Source organism: Malania oleifera, chromosome 10 (assembly GCF_029873635.1).
Source record: "Malania oleifera isolate guangnan ecotype guangnan chromosome 10, ASM2987363v1, whole genome shotgun sequence".
NCBI lineage: Eukaryota > Viridiplantae > Streptophyta > Magnoliopsida > Santalales > Ximeniaceae > Malania > Malania oleifera.
The window spans coordinates 6,373,906-6,393,505 of NC_080426.1; the positions used below are offsets into that span (position 1 = coordinate 6,373,906).

The 19,600-nt window shown below is 36.5% G+C and overlaps 1 protein-coding gene and 1 non-coding gene across 2 annotated transcripts; one reads left to right on the forward strand and one right to left on the reverse strand.

Annotated features, from left to right (window-relative positions):
• Positions 1–15,411: 15,411 nt before the first annotated feature.
• Positions 15,412–15,483, forward strand: TRNAP-AGG (transfer RNA proline (anticodon AGG)). Its single transcript has one exon. It is a non-coding gene; the product is annotated as a tRNA-Pro (tRNA).
• A 138-nt stretch (positions 15,484–15,621) lies between these two features.
• On the reverse strand, positions 15,622–19,392 carry LOC131166003 (rop guanine nucleotide exchange factor 7). Its single transcript, XM_058124213.1, has 7 exons — positions 18,589–19,392; positions 18,339–18,455; positions 18,060–18,214; positions 17,547–17,621; positions 17,161–17,451; positions 16,515–16,871; positions 15,622–16,404 (listed from the first exon to the last, which is right to left on the reverse strand). Exons 1-7 carry the CDS (start codon positions 18,917–18,919, stop codon positions 15,934–15,936), a joined length of 1,797 nt encoding a protein of 598 aa, XP_057980196.1. The 5' UTR covers positions 18,920–19,392; the 3' UTR covers positions 15,622–15,933.
• Between the last annotated feature and the right edge of the window lie 208 nt (positions 19,393–19,600).

Sequence of the window (19,600 nt, forward strand, 5' to 3'; positions counted from 1 at the left end):
GGTTGGTTAGCTTCGGCATCCTTTCAGCCGTGGTCGGCATCTTTTCAGCTGTGGTTGTTTTCATGATTGTATTAACACTTATATGCAGCATATTTCATATATCATTTTAATGCTCATTTCATTTTCTGTATATCTTGCATCTCGTATATATAACATAATTCCACACAAAATTCTATTTTACTAATGCCACATAATTTAGCAATAAAACTCATACACTCCCTGTAAAATAAGCCAACCAACATTTAATGTTTATATACTAAAAATATCTTTTATTTCTTACATAAATACTCTTAAAATATGTTTCCACTTTCATCAGTTCATTTTCACATATACATGTCTAATAAACAGCCCTAAACTCGAAAAAAAAATATAATTAAAATGGCTGGCATTTTACCCATACTGAAAAATTACACCTACATATAACACAATTTATTTTCATTTAATTCATAAAAATTATGATTTAATATATATTTTTCCCCTTACCTGGTTTCTTGAACTACGCCAACATGGACTCTAAAAAATACCTGCGGCGCTCACCCGAACCCTGAAATTAAATTCCTAATTCCAATAAATTATTCATGAGTAAAATATTATTTAAATATTTCCTAGGGTCATAATTCCTAAATAAATAATAATACCCTTAAATTTAGCCAGATTCCCAAATTTTTCAAATCTCACTCTCGCTTTGGAGTAGGACCTAAAAAGCCCCAATTGAAAAATTACCTACGTCAAAATGACGATGACGATGACGACGACTAGGATCCCGTGGTGGTGTCCGTTCGTTGATTTAACCACATATTAATAACGAAATTGAGAAAATGGGGAAAAATTACCTTTCCCCAGGAGCAGTGCCTAAGCTGTTCCCATGAAAAATCTGCTCCAGTAGAAATGTTGGCAGCGGAACCAGAATCCAATGGCACCTTTCGTTTCCCGATCCGCCGCAAATCCACCAAGAAATTGAAGAGAGAGAAGAGAGAGACGGAGGAGAGCGTGACTGTGCGTAGGAATTATTCCGAGGGGGGGGGGTGTCTTCTCCAGCTTCTTCTTTCTTCTTTCATCTACTTTCTTTCTTCTCTTCTTATCTCTTTTAACTTTTAACTTTACTTTATATATATATATATATATATATATATATATATATATATTATAATAACTTATATATATTATTCTAATTAGTTTTTTTTATCCAATGTAAAAATATTTAATTTAATAACTAATTATTTAATTATTTAATTTATCTTAATTTAATTTAATTTCTTTAATTATTATTATTATTATTTTTCCCACGCCATTTCTTTTATTTATTTATATGTTATTTTATTTATTTTTTTTCTAATTATTTTATTCATTTTAATTTTTCAGGTCTTTACAATATTAGATCCCTGTGGAAAGATTACAGACAGATAGAGTTTACCGAGCATGGTACCGTTGCTAATTACAGATAGAGTGCAACCACATATTTCAGATAATATGTGGGTACCGTCTAACCATGCTCGGAGTGGATGCAGCTCCCCAGTACGCTGGGTTAAGGGGGGCCGGTTAGACGAAGTAGCAGCTAGTCCCGCGCTTAGGAGAAGATGCAGTTTGGTCGGGCTGAGGTAGTGTAGAGTATATTGACTTATCTGGAGCGCCAACCAGATGAAGTCCCGCCTACGGGCCACACAACCCTATCATGAGGGGTCAAATCATGACGTATAGAGTCTCAAGGATAAAACACAATTATGTATATGTATACAGTTTTACAGTATATGATAAGTATGGTATGGTATTATCAGTATGAAAAGTAGAAAATACAGACGATACAGTATATTTTAAATTATGAAAGAAAGACATGTTTTACAGATCATTTATTTCATTACAGTTCAATTACTATTTAAAAGTACTCTTAACTTAGTTGCCACACACTAGTAATAGCATATTTCCACTTACTGAGCGTCGACTCACCCTATTACTTTAACATTTTTCAGGTGAGCCAGTTAGGCGAGCGGATCAGGCTCGCGGATAGAGAGTAGTTGATCACCCTGGTTATAGGATGAGTTTTTGACATAATTGTGTATATTTTTGGATAGATGATATTGGAAGGGGTATTTTTGTATGGTTTGTATATTCTGGATTCTAGTATTGTATTGTAAATATGTAAATGGTTGCATGATATGTGTTTTCACTGCTTAGGTATGGATATGGATATATATAATGGTATGAATTTTGAGGTCGTTACATTTTGGTATCAGAGCCCAGGTTGCTAGGTTCAGTAGACTTTAGAGTGCAGCGGAAAGCAATACCAGAATATAGGAGAAAGATTTGAGATTTTGTTCTGTGATCTGGATACAGGATTTCATGATTGTTTCTGTGTTTTTCCTGGGGTGACGATTCCAGGAAAACCATAGTAAATTGTCGACGAGTTATGTGTTTGGGTTGCAGGAGTGGATTTTGGGGTTAGAATCAGGAGGGATAGTTAATAGAGGATTTGGAGTTTTAGTTGAATAAGTTTGGTCTGTAGGAAGATAGAATTTTGAAACGATGTTCTATGTGTTTGCAGGATGGACCCAGGAGGCAATAGCGATTATGCCAGTGGGGATAATGGTGTTGGTCCTTCTGGTGTAGCAGGTGGAGATTCAGATGCTGTGCTATGCAGTGTGGCTCAGCAAGTCATGGCTGAGATAGCGCGGAGTTCTAGAGAGTAGGGAGGTCCATCCTCAGCTCAAGGATGTACCATAGAGAAATTTATGAAGATGAATCCGCCAGTTTTCTCTGGAACGATTGATCCTTCAGTTGCAGAGAACTGGGTGCAGGAGGTAGAGAAGATTCTAACAGTGCTCCATTGTACCGATGAGCAGAGAGTTTTATATGCTACATATAGGCTGGCGGGAGGCCGAGAGATGGTGGGCAGCCACCATGTTGTTGGAAGAGCAGAGGGCTATACCAGTGCAGATGACTTGGACCCGATTCAGGGATATGTTCTTTGATAGATATTATCCTGCTTTAGTTAGAGATGCCCGAGTACAGGAGTTCCCGAGTCTGACTTAGGGGTCATTGACTGTCCCACAGTATGCAGAGAGATTTATTGAGCTCTCTCGCTTCTGCCCCTATATTGTCCCAGATGAAGCAAAGAAGGCTAGAATGTTCGAGAGAAATTTGAGGCGTGATATTTACAAGCAGGTGGCGGTGCTGAGGATCCAGGATTTTTTAGAATTGGTTGACAGGACCACTATAGCGGAGAAGAGTCTATCTTGAGAGATGGAGACACAGAGTTAGAAGAAGATGGTTGCGCCCTCGAGTTTTCAGGCGGGTCCCAGTCGAGGCTCTTGGAGAGGAGGTAGATTTGGTGGAGGTCAGAGACAGATGGTAAAGCACAGGGGATCTCGAAACAATTAGCCTCTCACCACTTGTACCAAATGTGGACGGAGACACCCGGATGAATGTCGATTTGGAGAGAATGTTTGTTACTGCTGCGGGAGACCCGGTCATATGGCTCGATCATATCAGCTGCCGTCGAATTATGCATAGGCTCCCAAACCATTTCGAGGTGGATATCAGGCGCCCTGCGGTGGTCAGTAGAGGAACACTGCACCGGTGAGGGTCTATGCGTTGACACCAGGAGACGTTGAGACAGCTAGGGACGTTGTCACATGTACTCTTACTGCTTTACCATATAGAATGATTGTCTTGTTTGATATAGGTGCCACCCACTTTTTCATATCGGCGGGGTATGTGAGAATAGCTGGAATAGAGACACAACCATTAGATATAGAATTGTCAGTGGGCACGCCGATGGGATCTGTGATTATATGCAGGAGGGTACTTCAAAATTTTTCAGTAAATATTCAGGAGAGAGTACTGCTGGCCGATCTTGTGGTCCTAGATATACAGGGGTTTGATGTGATACTAGGCATTGATTGGTTAGCAACTTATCACGCAAGTATTGATTGTCATTTGAAGGAAGTGATTTTTAGACCCTTGGGCAAGTCAGAGTTTAGATTTGCGGGTTCACGTGTACGTGCCTTACCACAGCTAGTGTCGACTATTCAGGTGAAGAGATTGTTACAGGGTGGTTGCCAGGGGTATGTCGCATACATAAAAGAATTGCCAAAATAAGAATTGGGACAAGCTGACATACCAGTAGTAAGGGAATTCCAGATGTATTTCTAGAAGAATTGCCTGGTTTGCCACCAGATCATGAGATTGAGTTCACTATAGACTTGTTGCCGGGATCTGCACCAGTATCTAAAGTACCGTACCGTATGACACCAATCAAGTTGAAAGAACTAAAAGATCAGCTATAAGAATTACTCAATAAGGGTTTTATCAGGCCTAGTGTGTCGCCCTAGGGAGCGCCAATTTTGTTCGTGAAAAAGAAAGATGGAACCATGAGGTTGTGCATCGATTATAGGGAGATAAATAAATTGACAGTCAAAAATAAATATCCTCTCCCTAGGATCGATGATTTATTTGATTAGCTCCAGGGGACCCAGATTTATTCTAAAATTGATCTGCGGTCAGGCCACCATCAGGTGAAAGTTAAAGCAGAGGACATTTCGAAGACCGCTTTCCGTACGAGATATGGGCATTACGAGTTTTTAGTGATGCCATTTGGGTTAACTAATGCACTAGCGATTTTCATGGATTTGATGAATCGGGTGTTCCATCAGTATTTGGACCAGTTTGTGGTTGTGTTCATTGATGATATACTAGTCTACTCGAGGAGTGTTGAGGAGCACGAGCATCATTTAAGGCTGGTATTGCAGATATTGAGAGAAAGGAAATTATATGCAAAATTCAAGAAATGTGAGTTTTGGTTAAGGCAGGTCACATTTCTTGGCCACGTGATCTCAGAAGCAGGTGTATCAGTTGATCCAAGAAAAATAGAGGCAGTGGTGAATTGGGAGAGGCCAGGAAATGTTCAGGAAGTCAAGAGTTTTCTAGGGTTAGCAGGTTATTACCGACGTTTTGTGGATGGTTTCTCTAGGCTATCAGGTCCATTGACACGACTTACGAGAAAAATTGTAAAATTTGAATGGACTGATGACTATGAGCAGAGCTTTCAAGAGTTAAAACAGTGGTTAGCTTCAGCTCTAGTACTAGTTATTCCATCAGGGGAGGATGATTTCATGATATACAATGATGCCTCTTTAAAGGGTCTTGGATGCGTGTTGATGCAGCACGGCAGGGTCATTGCTTATGCATCCAGACAGCTTAAAGAATATGAGAAGAATTATCCTGTCCATGATTTAGAGCTTGCTGCAATGGTGTATGCTCTTAAAATCTGGAGGCATTATTTATATGGTGGGAAGTGCGAGATTTTCACAGATCACAAGAGCCTGAAATATTTCTTCACTCAAAAAGAGTTGAATATGCGGCAAAGAAGGTGGTTAGAACTTATAAAAGATTATGATTACAAGATTAGTTACCACCTAGGAAAAGCGAACGTAGTGATAGATGCTCTGAGCAGAAAATCAGGGGGATCCGTACTGACAGCCATGGAGATTCAGCACTAAATTCTGGTGGATTTGGAGAGACTCAGTATAGAATTGGTGGAGGAGAGTCCTCAGACAGTTATTTCCAATCTAATAGTGCAGCCCACGCTTTACGAGAGGATTAAAGCAGCTCAGGGTGATGATGCAAAGTTGGCAGCGGTGATGGCTAGAGTACGTGATGGTCAGGGTGAGGAGTTCAGTATATCAGATGACGGAGCTCTGCGATTCCGTACTAGGCTATGTGTTCTTGTAGATGCTGAGATCAGGAGGAATATACTAGAGGAGGCTCACAGATCCCTATACACGGTCCATCCTGACAGTACTAAAATGTATAGGGATCTGCGAGAGTATTTCTGATGGAGTGGTATGAAGAGGGAGATAACCGAATTTGTTCAGTAATGCTTGACGTGTCAGTAGGTTAAAGCTGAACACCAGAGACCAGCAGAACAGTTGCAGCCCTTGTTCATTCCAGAGTGGAAATGGGACCACGTTTCGATGGATTTTGTTACGGGGTTTCCACTAGTGTGGTAGGGATTAAATGCAATTTGGGTAGTTGTTGATCGTTTAACGAAGACTGCTCATTTCATCCCTTTTAAAATTGGTTATTCCATGGACATATTGGCAGAGATATATGTTCAGGAGATAGTTCGTGTTCATGGAGTACCAGTATCCATAGTCTCGGACCGAGATCCTCGGTTTACTTCATGATTTTGGAAAAATTTTCAGGAGGCTATGGGTACGCAGTTAGCTTTTAGCACTGCTTTTCATTCCCATATTGATGGTCAGACTGAGAGGACCATTCAGATACTAGAAGATATGCTTCGTTCTTGTGTGCTTGACTTTGGAGGCAGTTGGATTCAGTTTATGCCGTTAGTTGAGTTTGCTTACAATAATAGCTACCAGGCCAGTATCGGCATGGCTCCATACGAGGAATTATATGGCAGGAGATGTCGTTCTCCTCTTTTTTAGGATGAAGTAGGTGAAAGGCAAGTTTTGGGCCCCGAGATAATACAGCAGGCGTCTGACAAAGTTCGATTAATTAGAGAAAGAATTAATACAGTACAGAGTCGGCAGAAAAGTTATGCAGACAATCGCCGCCGAGAGTTGAAATTTGATGTGGGAGATCGAATATTTTTGAAGATAGCTCCTCTGAAAGGAGTTATGCGATTTGGAAAGAAGGACAAGTTGAGCCCTAAGTATATTGGCCCTTTTGAGATACTTGAAAGAATAGGGTCAGTTGCCTACAGGCTAGTTTTGCCGCCAAGTTTGGCTCGTATTCATGATGTGTTTCATGTTGCCATGTTACGGAAATACGTCTCAGACCCATCCCACATCATTAGCTATGCAGAGATAGAACTTAAAGATTCATTAGCATATGAAGAAGTACCTGTACAGATTTTGGACAGGAAGGTTCAGATTTTACGCACTAAAGAAATACAGTTAGTAAAAGTTTTGTGGAAGAATCATGCTATAGAGGAAGCTTCTTGGGAGTTCAAGGAGCAGATTAGACAGAAATACTCACAGTTGTTCCAAGGGGTATAAAGGTACTCAGGTAAAGCATAATAGTTAGATAGATTTCTTTTGCAGGTACATGTATAGGTTTTAGCTAGTAGATAGTTTTTAGTTTTATATGTGTAATCTCCCAGAACATAGTATGTAACCACGGTATTCCTCCCCACAAGTGAGGACAGGTAATAAAATAAGTAGACCCTTTTTCTTCTACAGAATGATGGGGTATATTGATGGGTATACAGCTAGTAAATTTTGAGGACGAAATTTTTTTAAGAAGGGGAGAATGTAATGACCCAGAAAATATTGATATTCAAATATTAAAGAGAGAGGAAAATGGAAACAAAAACAGAAAGAGGCAGTAGGTTTCGTCGACGAACGCTCGACGACATTGCATTTTAGAGATAATAATAATAAAAATAAAAATAAAATTTCAAGAAATTGCCTGGACTCGTCGACGAATACAGGGGTTCATCGACGAGAACATAAGGAAATTCGTCGACGAATACAGGGTTTCGTCGACAAGAAAATACCGAGAGGCGGGATGGGTTATTCTGAATTTTGTCGACGAATATAGGGTTTCGTCAACGAATTTAATGAAGGACTCGTCGACGAGATGACGTGTCTTGTCGACGAATCTGACCTTATAAATAAGGAAAAAATCGGATTTTTATCACAATTTCACGCCGCTCTCTCTCTCCTTCTCTCTTCGTTTTCGGGCCTGTTTTTCGCTGGATCGAAGATCTAAGGCTACCACGACACTCCTAGCGAAGTTCTTTGCAAGTCTGCCGGAGTTGATCGTTGGAGAAGTTGAGTTGAATTTCGTCCCAATCTCAGGGTAAGATATTTTATTTAGTATTTGCCTTTCCCTCAGTTATAAGAAATGTTGTAGGTAAGAAAATACTGATGTTTTGTTCTGGGGGATTGTGTTTACAGGATGTTGAACTAGAAATCCTGTGGGTATAGAGTCAGAATTTTACAAGGGCTTTTCAAAGTTAAGGTAAGGGAAATATGCTATGCTAGGAGTTTTAATGATGCTAATAAAGATTTCATAGACACATATTTATACCAATTTATTATACAGTTTTTACAGATTATGAGTTTAAATGTTTGTGTGGCCTGAGTAGATTTTCATGTGATGAGGAATGTATACAATTTTTATAATGTATCATACTATACTGAATATACAGATAGAGATATATATTCACAGAGATTATATAGAGAAATTTGAATGCATATACAGTTTTTATATAAGTAGTTTCATGAAACAGATATATATATATATATATATATATATATATATATAAATATATATATATCTGCATATACATGTATATAGTTTTATTCAGATCAGTATTATATCATAGTTTTATACAGAACAGTATATGCCAAGTTATAGCATGTCATGTTTCCTATTACCATAACATACAGAGTATACAGACAGAGTATATAGACGAAGATACAGAGGTAGCATCAAGATGCTACAGATACAATATACAGAAATTACAGTATTTACAGTAAATAAAGATAACGTTATATTTTGGAAAACATGATGAAAATAGTAAAAGAGTATAAATGTATCAATGTATATAGTAACAGATCCCTGTAGAAAGATTACAGACAGATACAGTTTACGGAGCATGGTACCATTGCTAATTACAGATAGAGTGCAACCACATATTTCAGATAATATGGGGGTACTATCTAACCGTGCTCGGAGTGGATGTAGCTCCCCAGTACGCTGGGTTGAGGGGGCCCGGTTAGACGAGGTAGCAGCCAGTCCCGCACTTAGGAAAAGATGCAGTTTGGTCGGGCTAAGGTAGTGTAGAGTATATTGACTTATCTGGAGGGCCAACCAGATGAAGTCCCACCTACGGGCCGCATAACCCTATCATGAAGGGTCAAATCATGACGTACAGAATCCCAGAGATAAAACACAGTTATGTATATGTATACAATTTTACAGTATATGATAAGTATGGTATGTTATTATCAGTATGAAAAGTAGAAAATACAGACGATACAGTATATTTTAAATTATGAAAGAAAAACATGCTTTACAGATCATTTATTTCATTACAGTTCAGTTACTATTTAAAAGTACTCTTAACTTAGTTGTCACACACTAGTAATAGCATATTTCCACTTACTGAGGGTCGACTCACCCTATTACTTTAATATTTTTCAGGTGAGCCAGTTAGGCGAGCGGATCAGGCTCGTGGATAGAGAGTAGTTGATCACCCTGGTTATAGGATGAGTTTTTGAAGAGTTGTATATATTTTTGGATAGATGATATTGGAAGGGGTATTTTTATATGGTCTGTATATTCTGGATTCTGGTATTGTATAGTAAATATGTAAATGGTTGCATGATATGTGTTTCCGCTGCTTAGGTATGGATATGGATATATATATATATATATATATATATATATATATATATATATATATATATATTAATGGTATGAATTTGGAGGTCGTTACACTTAAATCAATACAAAATTTTTTTATTGGATCAAATTTTATGTATTTTTTTTAAACTTAAATTGATTTGATGGGAAATAGGAATACTTTTTTAGATTACTTTTAATTTGCAAAATGTCTATTTTCAAGAACATATTAGTTCTAATTAACTATTATTGGTCATACAAGAAATTATATTGTTATTACAACACAAATACCAATGCGGAACATTTTACGAGTGTATAATAAGAAATAGATAAGAAATTACTATTCCTAAATTTCATCACCTTTTTGATTACATGAATGAAATAATTAAAAATATATAACGAATAACTATTTCCTTGATTTTTAAAATTTCCTTGGTTTATAAAATTTAAACTATATTTTATCATATTCTAATAAATACATATTTTGTAGAGCTAACATCAGGTTATGCCATAACATCTACGATTAATGCTTGTTCTTAGATTTTCAAATTCCAGTTGTTCAAAATCTATGTTGCGTCACATAAATATTAATTATTATTTTTATTTTTATAAAAAAAAATCACTCAACAGGAATACACAAGAAGCCGTCGAACGTGAAATATTGATCCAGTTCCATCAAAGCCTGCCCAACAAAACAATCGAGTCCTTGGGAGGATCCGGGTACGGGTACGGGTACGGGACAGTTGGGCCCCTAACGTTCACATACTTCATTCGAACTTTTCTGAGGTCATTATCCGAATAGGCTCCCACTGTCCCACGTGCTGTGGACAAAAATATGAAAAGGCCCGGGGACCTAAATTCAAATTTAAAATGTCCGGAGTCTAGCCCACAAGACAAGCCCATATCACGCCATGCTGACCGCCTTCCTCTGTCAATGCTATTGCCAAACAAACAAAACTGAAGGAGGGCAGTGTGAGCTCACAGGCCATCAAAGAGTGTTAAAAATTGAGCTTATGGATGTTTTGGAGTCATGGGATTATAATTAATTTATAAAATTTTAATTGTATTTATTTAATTTTTCGTTCTTGATAATGGTTAAAATTTGAGATGAATAAAATTCCTTTTTGTTATTTTCATTATGATTAAGTTAAAGAAAAATCAAAATTATATATATATTTTGCTAAAAGGTATTTTAGCTCTTTGAATGATTTGCCAATTTAATGAGCGTGCTATTTCAAATATGGGATAGCGTAATAACATTAGTCAGTTTAGTGCAATCCAATCTTTTAAGTCTTAATCACTTTCATAAATACAGATGAAAGTTCATATCTTTTTAGTAAAATGTTTCAAAACGTCAAATACAAATTATGATGAAATTGGATTCAAAATATGAATGTATCTTTAAAGTATTGCACTGTAGCTTTTTAGAAAGTGATGTATTCATATTTTATCCATTTTTTTTTTATTTTCTTCTTGTAATAAACCTAGTTCAATCAAAAATTGAGAGAGCCATTCATCCTAATATTAAATTGAGAAGATAAAATTTGTCACAAGTTTTAACTTTGTGTTAAAATTGGTCTCTTATTTATTAGACTAATAAGGTATACATATATATTACAAACATGCATGAAAAAAATCTTACAGTGCGCATACAATCATTATCAATTTTTCTATATTACATTTTTTCTATTGCAATGCTCAATCCTAATAATTAACTAAAGGTGAGCAAGGCAATACTCTCGATATTAATGACCAAAGTTAAGAACATAAATTGGTTTGAAGAATTTTGTGTTATAGTTTTCTCTATTTTTGTAAAGGGTTAAGATTGTAATTAAAATTCACTATTTCTTTTCATTTTCAATTCAATTCACACTCAGTATAAAAAGACTTACTAAGTATTCAAATATATTGAGTTAACGTGTTTTTTCACTAAGTCAATTTTATTATCTAACTTGTTAATTATTAGTAGTCAATTTTTTCTCCAATTTTATTTCTTCAAATAAAATACTATTTTTATAGAAAAATATATCTTATAATAAAAATGAATGGACTATTATTAGAGTGCTTTACAAAAGTTATTACCTTAAAATTAATAATATTAGTAATATAAATAACAACAATGGCATAATAGTGTTATTTATTATTATCATTTATGAATTACATATTATTTGGAAGTGTAACATAAACTTTATTCACTTTGTGTTTTTATGCATTAATTTTGAACTTTGGATTTGAACTATATGAATTTAGGAGAAATTAAAAATAGTTCTATACTATTTTTATCATTTAAAAAAAAAATTAATTTTAAAGTCTGAATTTCATTTTTTCCATTGCAAATCAATTTTTTTTTTTTTTTAGAAAATGTGGGTCATATGTTTAGATTTTAAGTAGAGTGGTAAATGGAGGTAATAAATAAATAGTACAAAGCATTTATTCCCATTATTATTAATAATAACACTAATTTCTATTTGCATATTTTGGTCATAATATTAAAGTTTATATATCTTAAAGGAATTAAACAATTTGAAGACAAATAATTAATAATATAATTTAAAATAAAGAGTATTATTTTAATAAATAAATCACCTACTTTTATCACTAATCACCACAAGTTCTCAGCAATATTATCTTGCGACTCTTTTTTGATTTTTGGGAAAATATTTAATTAATAAGAGGGAAAACACAGCTTCGCCTCTGCTTATAGACAAGAAAAAAGATTAAAAAGACAAAGCTGTTATTGTGTTGTGTGAAATTTAAAAAAAAAAAAAAAAAATTATCTTTTGCTTGCCAAATTTTAGTAGCATTTTTTACTAACTACCAACATTGACTCCCAAAACAGGACATAGGAAGGGCAGCCAGATGCTAGAAAGAAATGCCATTACTTTAAAGTACTGTACTGTTGACCCATCAAGCATTAAGATCTTCCTTTACTGCAAATTAAGCATTAATTTCCTGCTTATCCCCTTTTTTGTGGCAGATGAGGGTCCTCGCAAACAGATAAAAAAAAAAATTTAATTTTAATCAGGGATCACATGCTTATGAATTTCCACAATTAATATTAATTAATTTGAATACCTATAGGCGGTGAAAAAAAATAATAATAATAATTTAGCCTCGGTGCACAAACTTTGACATGCACCGTTTGCAACTCTGCTTGTCAAGAGAGTCAGGGTCAGGGCTTTTTGCCAGAAGAACAAACGGCTATATAAAACAGAACTATTATTATTATTTTTTTACCTCATTGGTTCAAGTTTTGAATGGGTCATTGATCAACTAAAATTTAGTAGCCGTTGAGGGTGGGGGACCTGGTGGCACTAGAAACCAATCCCTTAAAAAGGGGAAGCTCTAAACATAATGAGCTGTTTTGGGTTGTGGGATTATGATTGTCACAGTTAAGGTGGCAGTGGCTGAACCACTTTTTTTTGTGGCTTCATTACGAACGGTGGATGTGAAAGCAATCTTTGGAAAATAAAGTTGGCGAGAAGAATTTGAGAGGTGAGCATTAACATATTGATGCTGAATACAACATACTAATTTTTTTAATGCCGCCAGTAGATACGTTCTAGGAATTTGGGTCGAGTTAGTTTTTGACATTCTCCAGTTTGTAAACATTGACAGTAAGCTCCAAGAATAAAATTTCTAATGAACCGTTGACCCTAATTTTCAAAGTGGAGATGGGACTCAAATTTCATAAGATAATTACGGTCCAAAGTTTATTTTTGTGATTAAAAGTTATTTGATTTAGCTGAGCTAAACAATACGTTACTAAATTACTTATGATAATTATTAAATATTTCACATATGAATTGCTATTGGACTAATCATTCAAAAAAAAAATTAAATTACTCTAATCTTATGTTTTGAGCATGGGATTAAAAGGTGTTTGAGTTTGTTTAGAATTGGATAAATCATATTACAAAATTATATTTTCTTATATTCAAATTTAAATTGCAAAATCCTTACTTCCAAGTACTAACTTAATACAAATAACTATATAAAAAGAGAAAGAAAAACATAAGATAATTTATCTATTCTTTTTGTTGGATCAAATTATATAAAAATTAGAGGTAGCTAACTTAAGCTAACGAAGCCAACAAAACAAAACGCACCCTCATTGTAGATTTTATAAAATATTTGGAATTTTAGGATTGGTAGGATGACAATGTAAAGTTGGGTTGAGTGAAAATCTTGTATTTAGGCACATCTAGAAAATGTCATATTTTAACATTCCATAAATGCTTAAGGATTTTATCTTTTACTTGTTACTCTTAATTTACTACAAGTAAACTTATTCATAATATGTTTTTTACAACTTTGATTGGGGGGTGGACGATTGGAAAAAAAATTTAGATTTTGTTGTCTAATGAAATTATTCTAAACAATGAGTCCCTTTTAGTCTGATCCTCTCTGAACTTGGTGGCCTAATTTTTATCCCAGGGTAAAGCATAGGGGTGACAAAACAAATTAAAACACCATGGGTGATTTGTGACCCATGACCCTTCCAGTTAAATTGGGTTTGGGTTAATTCAAGCTGACCTGTTTATTAAACTGGTTAGGCGGATTCGGGTCGGATCACCCCATTTATGTGCATATACATATATATATATATATATATATATATATATATATTTCATTATTTTGTGTAGTCTTCCCTAACCCTAGCAACACCAGCACTCACGGCACAAATGGCGCACGCGGCGCAAAGCTGCAGCCTGCAGATCATAAGCCTCTCGGGCTCTCCCCATTCGTCATCTCCGGATCACCCTCAGGCGAGGTCGTGACGCTCCAGTAGAATAGCCAGAACTGTAGAAGCCTCTCCCTCACACCCTAACCCTAGCAGCATCAGCACGCACGGCGCAGTGGTGCACGCGGTGTAACAGCAAGCAGAGGTGCAGAGGTGCAGCCTGCAGATCAGAATTCTTCCGGGCTCTCTCTCACTCGTCATCTCCGGATCTCCCTCAGGCGAGGTCGTGACGCTCCCACGGAATAGCCAAAACTACAGAAGCCTCTCCCTCACTCCCTAATCCTGCAGAACAGCCAGAAATGAAAGGAGATTTTAAAATAAAAAAATAAAAAAATGTCATTTTATATGAAATGTTTAAAATTTTTTAAATAAATAAATAACATTTTTTTCAAATGATTGACCTATTTATTAAATGGATAGGTTTGAATTTACATAATAGTGACCTGTTTATTAGTAGATCATCCCGAATCCAAATCCATTTAATCCCGAACCGTCTACAACCCCGCCCGAATCTGACCTGTTAATCCGTTTTACTACCCCTAGTTAGGGGTGTGAAAACGGTCGGTTCGGTCAAATTAAGTTAATTAACTAAATTTTTTAGTTAATATTAATTTCTAACCGAATTAAGCGAATTAGTTATTGTAATTGAATCGTATTCAAACCAACTTTTTGGGTAATTTGGTTAACCGAATTTGACCAAATAAATTTAAAATTAATTATAAAAATAAAATATTATTGCAAATTTTATTTTTAGTTTACCAATTGTAGCTTAATTAATAAAAAGATTTATTGATAAAAGAGATATTTTAAGATTAAATTTTAAGATTTAACATATTATATATTAATATTACTAATTTATATTTAATTATTAATTAATTAGTAATTCGGTAATTCAGTTAACCGAATTAAAGATTCTCCATGGCCAAATTGAAAACCGAATACACAAAATTATCTAAATCTCAAATCGAACTGAACTGAATCTATATATTAACTGAATCCAACCAATCAAACTTAATCATTTAATTCAGTTAAATCTGAATTTTGCTCACCCCACCCCTAGTAGAGCTGAACAGATCATAACTTGGATGGGGCATTGGTATGATTCTCGCTCAGGGTGCGAGAGAGGTCCTGAGTCCCATCATACTTAATTTGCCAGTAGCTGCATAAGCTTTTAGTTCAGATTTTGAAATGGAAGGAGGATATTTGGTCTATTGGTACAGCTCAAGGGGTGCAGGGAAACACCGCGGAATGTATTCTGTACAGATAATTATAAGAGGTAAACAAGAACATAGACAGGGCGTTTGGTCTAGTGGTATGATTCTCGCTTAGGGTGCGAGAGGTCCCGAGTTCAATTCTCGGAACGCCCCATCATTTTTCGTTTTTATTTCTTGTTTTTTTTTCTCGTTTTTACAAATCCTGAACTGCAAAGGTTTTTGGTAAGCATAATCCTCACAGTTCATATTTTCATCTAACTAAATTCTTGGCAACAAAAGAAAAAACAGAAATTTGCTAAAACAATTCCCATTCTATAAATAATACACTCAATTACAACTATAATCTTTTTTCAGTTTTACACTTAAAACTATAACGTGCTAAATAACCTGATTTGGTAAAAGAACTACAATAGACAAGGAAATCAAGCAACACACTAATTCTCTGCTTCTGACCAATCAAGATAATTGGTTACAAAGAGTTCTCCGGTTATAATCTTTCTTGGTTCTTGAATAATGTCCCTCTTTCTTATCTCCCCATTTCAGCCAGCTCAGGAGAACTCACTGAACACTTTGCCGCAACCTACTCCCATTTTTGCCAGCCGGTTACTTCGGATGATGCTCCAAGCCTTCCACGCCAGTCCGAGATGCAGGTGCTTCAACAGTTGGGTTTAAAACCAAACCCAATCCCTCTGTTTGATTCCCAGAGCTTTTGCTTTTGGTCTCCACGCCGAGATAATTCGTAAGGACTCTTTTGACTCCAAAGCCACGGCGAGGAGGCTTGTTGCTGCTGAGGAAAGGAGTTCTCTCCCCTCTGGAAGGGCTAACCATTGATGCAGGTGAACGGCTGGGCGTGGTATATTTTGTTTTGTACGGAGTGCTTGACATAGGCATGGAGTAGGGAATTGAAACCTTCTTGTGAGCAATGACACTGACTGTAGTAGGAACCGATGAGAGTGTATCCGAATGCTTAGTTAGGTCATCCACATATAGTAGATCATCAATACGAGCTACAATGTTAAATGCCAGACTCTCCAAAACTCTCGAGTAGCTCTCTAGAATAGACTTCCCGACATCCTGAAATGAGTAAAATAGGCAACTGCAGTATGAGAATTATAGATGATAGAGAAAGGAAATGGGTTTGGGAAGAAAAAGAAGAGAGCATTTCAATGGATGAAAATGGAAACCTTGTTGCACTGAATTTTGGTGGTGTCTAAGGTAGTCTGGGTCAAACCAGGGAACCGCTGCTTCAAGCAAAGGAGGAGACTTTCAGCTCTTTCTGCAAGCAATTCTCTCTTATCTCCATCAACCATTAGATCCTTGACCATTTCCCATGACGATTTTGCAGTAGAGCGGTTTGAATTAGCTATGGGTTTTGAGTGAGTTCTTCGACGCCACACATATATTGAGGCCTCCACACGGTTCACAACCTCCAGGGCAATATGTTCAGAGGACAGGTCAAGGCAATCAAGCAGAAACTCGGAGGAGAAGTGATCTGAAGTAATATACCGGTAAATAATGTCGCCCAGGCCTGCCCTTCCATTCTATAAATGAAAAAACTTATCATTTGTGGAATAATGATTGTTCAGGATTTGGAAAAACATCACGAGGGAAAAATAAATCGTGAATAAGTGTGGGGGAGAAGCAACACTTGTTAACTGCGAGAACTAAGTAATAATATGGAATCATCCACAATACTCCCAATTGCTATGAAATAATAGAAAGAAAATGCACTTCAGGAGAAAACATATGATTTGGGCCTTCTAACAAATTTGGAGAATTTTCTTAAATCGTGCTTATCAACAGAAGACTTGGGATGCTAGATGTTCAAACCTTTGGCAGAGTTTCCAAGTATGTATCAGGGACTTCCATTTCAGCTAAAGCGGTGCTGTTGATAGCCAGGACAGCTTTTAAAATTTGGTTAGCACATTCACGCTTGTACTGCAACTGTTTCCGAGTATTTTCACAGAGACCACCAGCTGGGACACGGGGTACAGGCAGCCACCACTTCTCCTCTTGCCGTTGAAGGGGTTTACGGAATGAAACAGACCCATCAGCATCTGCTGATATGATTCCTTGATCTATATACCAAAACTCTGTACTGCTAAAACTATCTAATATTTCCTGTAACAAGGAAAATGATTTATAAATTCAAAAAAAAAAAAAAATCCTCACAGATAGTGGTGGTGGAAAAAGGAACAATCAAAGCAAATTCTTACAAGAAGCATGTTGTCTAATTTTCGCAAAGCCGGGATATTGATAAAAAGGTCTGATCGTGGTCTGCAAGTCATGACCTGAAAAAGAAAGATTCGACAATGAATTCATTACCCAAGAATGGTAGTCAAAGCAATGGAAAGAACAATTTCAGAAGCATTAAGGAAATCAAAATGGGATTGAGAATTAAATAGACTACAAGCTTTCCTTCCCTCCACTGGTCAGTGATGATGAAGTTAACCACGAAAACGAAATAACAATTTGGATAAAATGTCTCTAGTTGCTTCAACTTCGAGAGACTCCATTCAATTAAGCCAAAGAAATGTATGTTGAAGGGGACTTCAGTTCAGTGGAGGTCTTGGTATTTACTCAGATCCCAAATTATCAGAAGTCAAGTGTCAAAATTTTAAATTTTTTTCCCAGTATTTTGTCAGCAACCAAACATACTTGTTCAAACGCAGAAATAACATGAGAAATTCTGTAGAAATTGAAAAGATCAATAGTGTCAAAATTATTACCTCAAGCTTAGTTCCATCCGGGAATGTTTGCCACGAGGGTATTAATTCAACAATATGATCACTGACGCATAGAAGCCAATCCATCTCTCTCTGCCACATCGATTTCTTCTCTGGAGGTAACGGTTCTAGCCTCCAAAGTTGCCCAAAAACCGTGGCTACAAGTGAATTGCAAAGAGAGTAAATAACAAAGAAAAGCAGAAAACGAAAGCTATAATGAAGTAACTGGAAAATACGAAGAAACAGTTTCAGAAATCCTAGAAAGAGGGAGAAAGAGAGTACCGCAGAGATTAGTAATGGCGTTTGAAATCCCCAAAGCTGTGCAAACCCCTTTTCCAGAACCTGACATGTCTTCACCGAGCAACAGCTTCGCAAATCTCTCTTTCATCATCTCAATCTCTGTTTAATCCAAAACATGTAAAAATAAAAATAAAAATCAAATCACAAGACTGCAAACTCGCCAAACCCAAAACTAGAAACTATTTTAAAAAATGGAAAAATGAAATTAGTAAAGTAAAACGCCAGAAGTAACCTGAAATCGTCGAACACTGCGTTTTAAATTTTGAATTAGCAGAGTGGGATTCGCGTTCATCATCTTCACTGACATCAGAAGTCGAGCACTTGGCCTTCCGAATAGGCCACCCTAAAGGGTTCAGCGAAGAAGAAGAACAGTGCTTGGGCTTGGCCCTCCGTTCGTGATCGGTAGAGGAATCAGAGCTGGGACTGCTCGAACCACCGCTTCGTCTACACTCACTAGCTGAATCGGTGAGCAACTCGGACCCAAATCCGCGAGTTCCCAAAGATTCAAACCCAGTTTTTCTACTCCCAAAAACTCCACCATTCTTCTTAACCAAAGGTTCCATCCGATTGAACTTTCCCTCAAACACAAGCAAACTCCACCAGAGATTGCTTCTCAAAATGCCCCAGAAATAAAAAGAGGAGAAGAAGATAATGGGCGAGTGTTAGGCGAGAATCTTCAAGGACTCGGCAATGGCCGATTGAAGTAGAGCTTCTGATTTGTCCTTTTTGTTGAGGATCGAGAAGCTTTAAAATCCATTAATAATGTTCAACGATTTCTAATTTATCCTCAAAAGGACAGTAGCGAAGATCAGAGGGATTTTGCAGGAGCGATTTAAGGAGGAGCTTGAAATATTAACGCTGGGGAGGACTCAAAGAACTAGCCATGATTGCGGGGTTGTTCGAACACATGATCCCTGAGAAAGAACAGCAGCGCCTCTCTCTCTCTCTCTCTCTCTCTCTCCAATTTTGATTTCAAGCTTTTCAAAATGTAACTGCCGGGTGCCAGATGCCAACGTCTCTCACTCCCACCAGCAGTAAGTTCAAACTTCAAAAAAATATAATAAAAAGGGCATTGGACGTAGGACGGGCGGATAATTTCCTTACCAAACAAAGTTACTTTGGTAATCTTTTTACCCTATGCATTTGCATTTTCCTAAAGGCAGTCAGGTACATTAATATTTGTAGATTAAAAAAGAATTTTTTGAATGTTTGTTCTTCACCCTTCTTTTTACCTTTTTTATGGA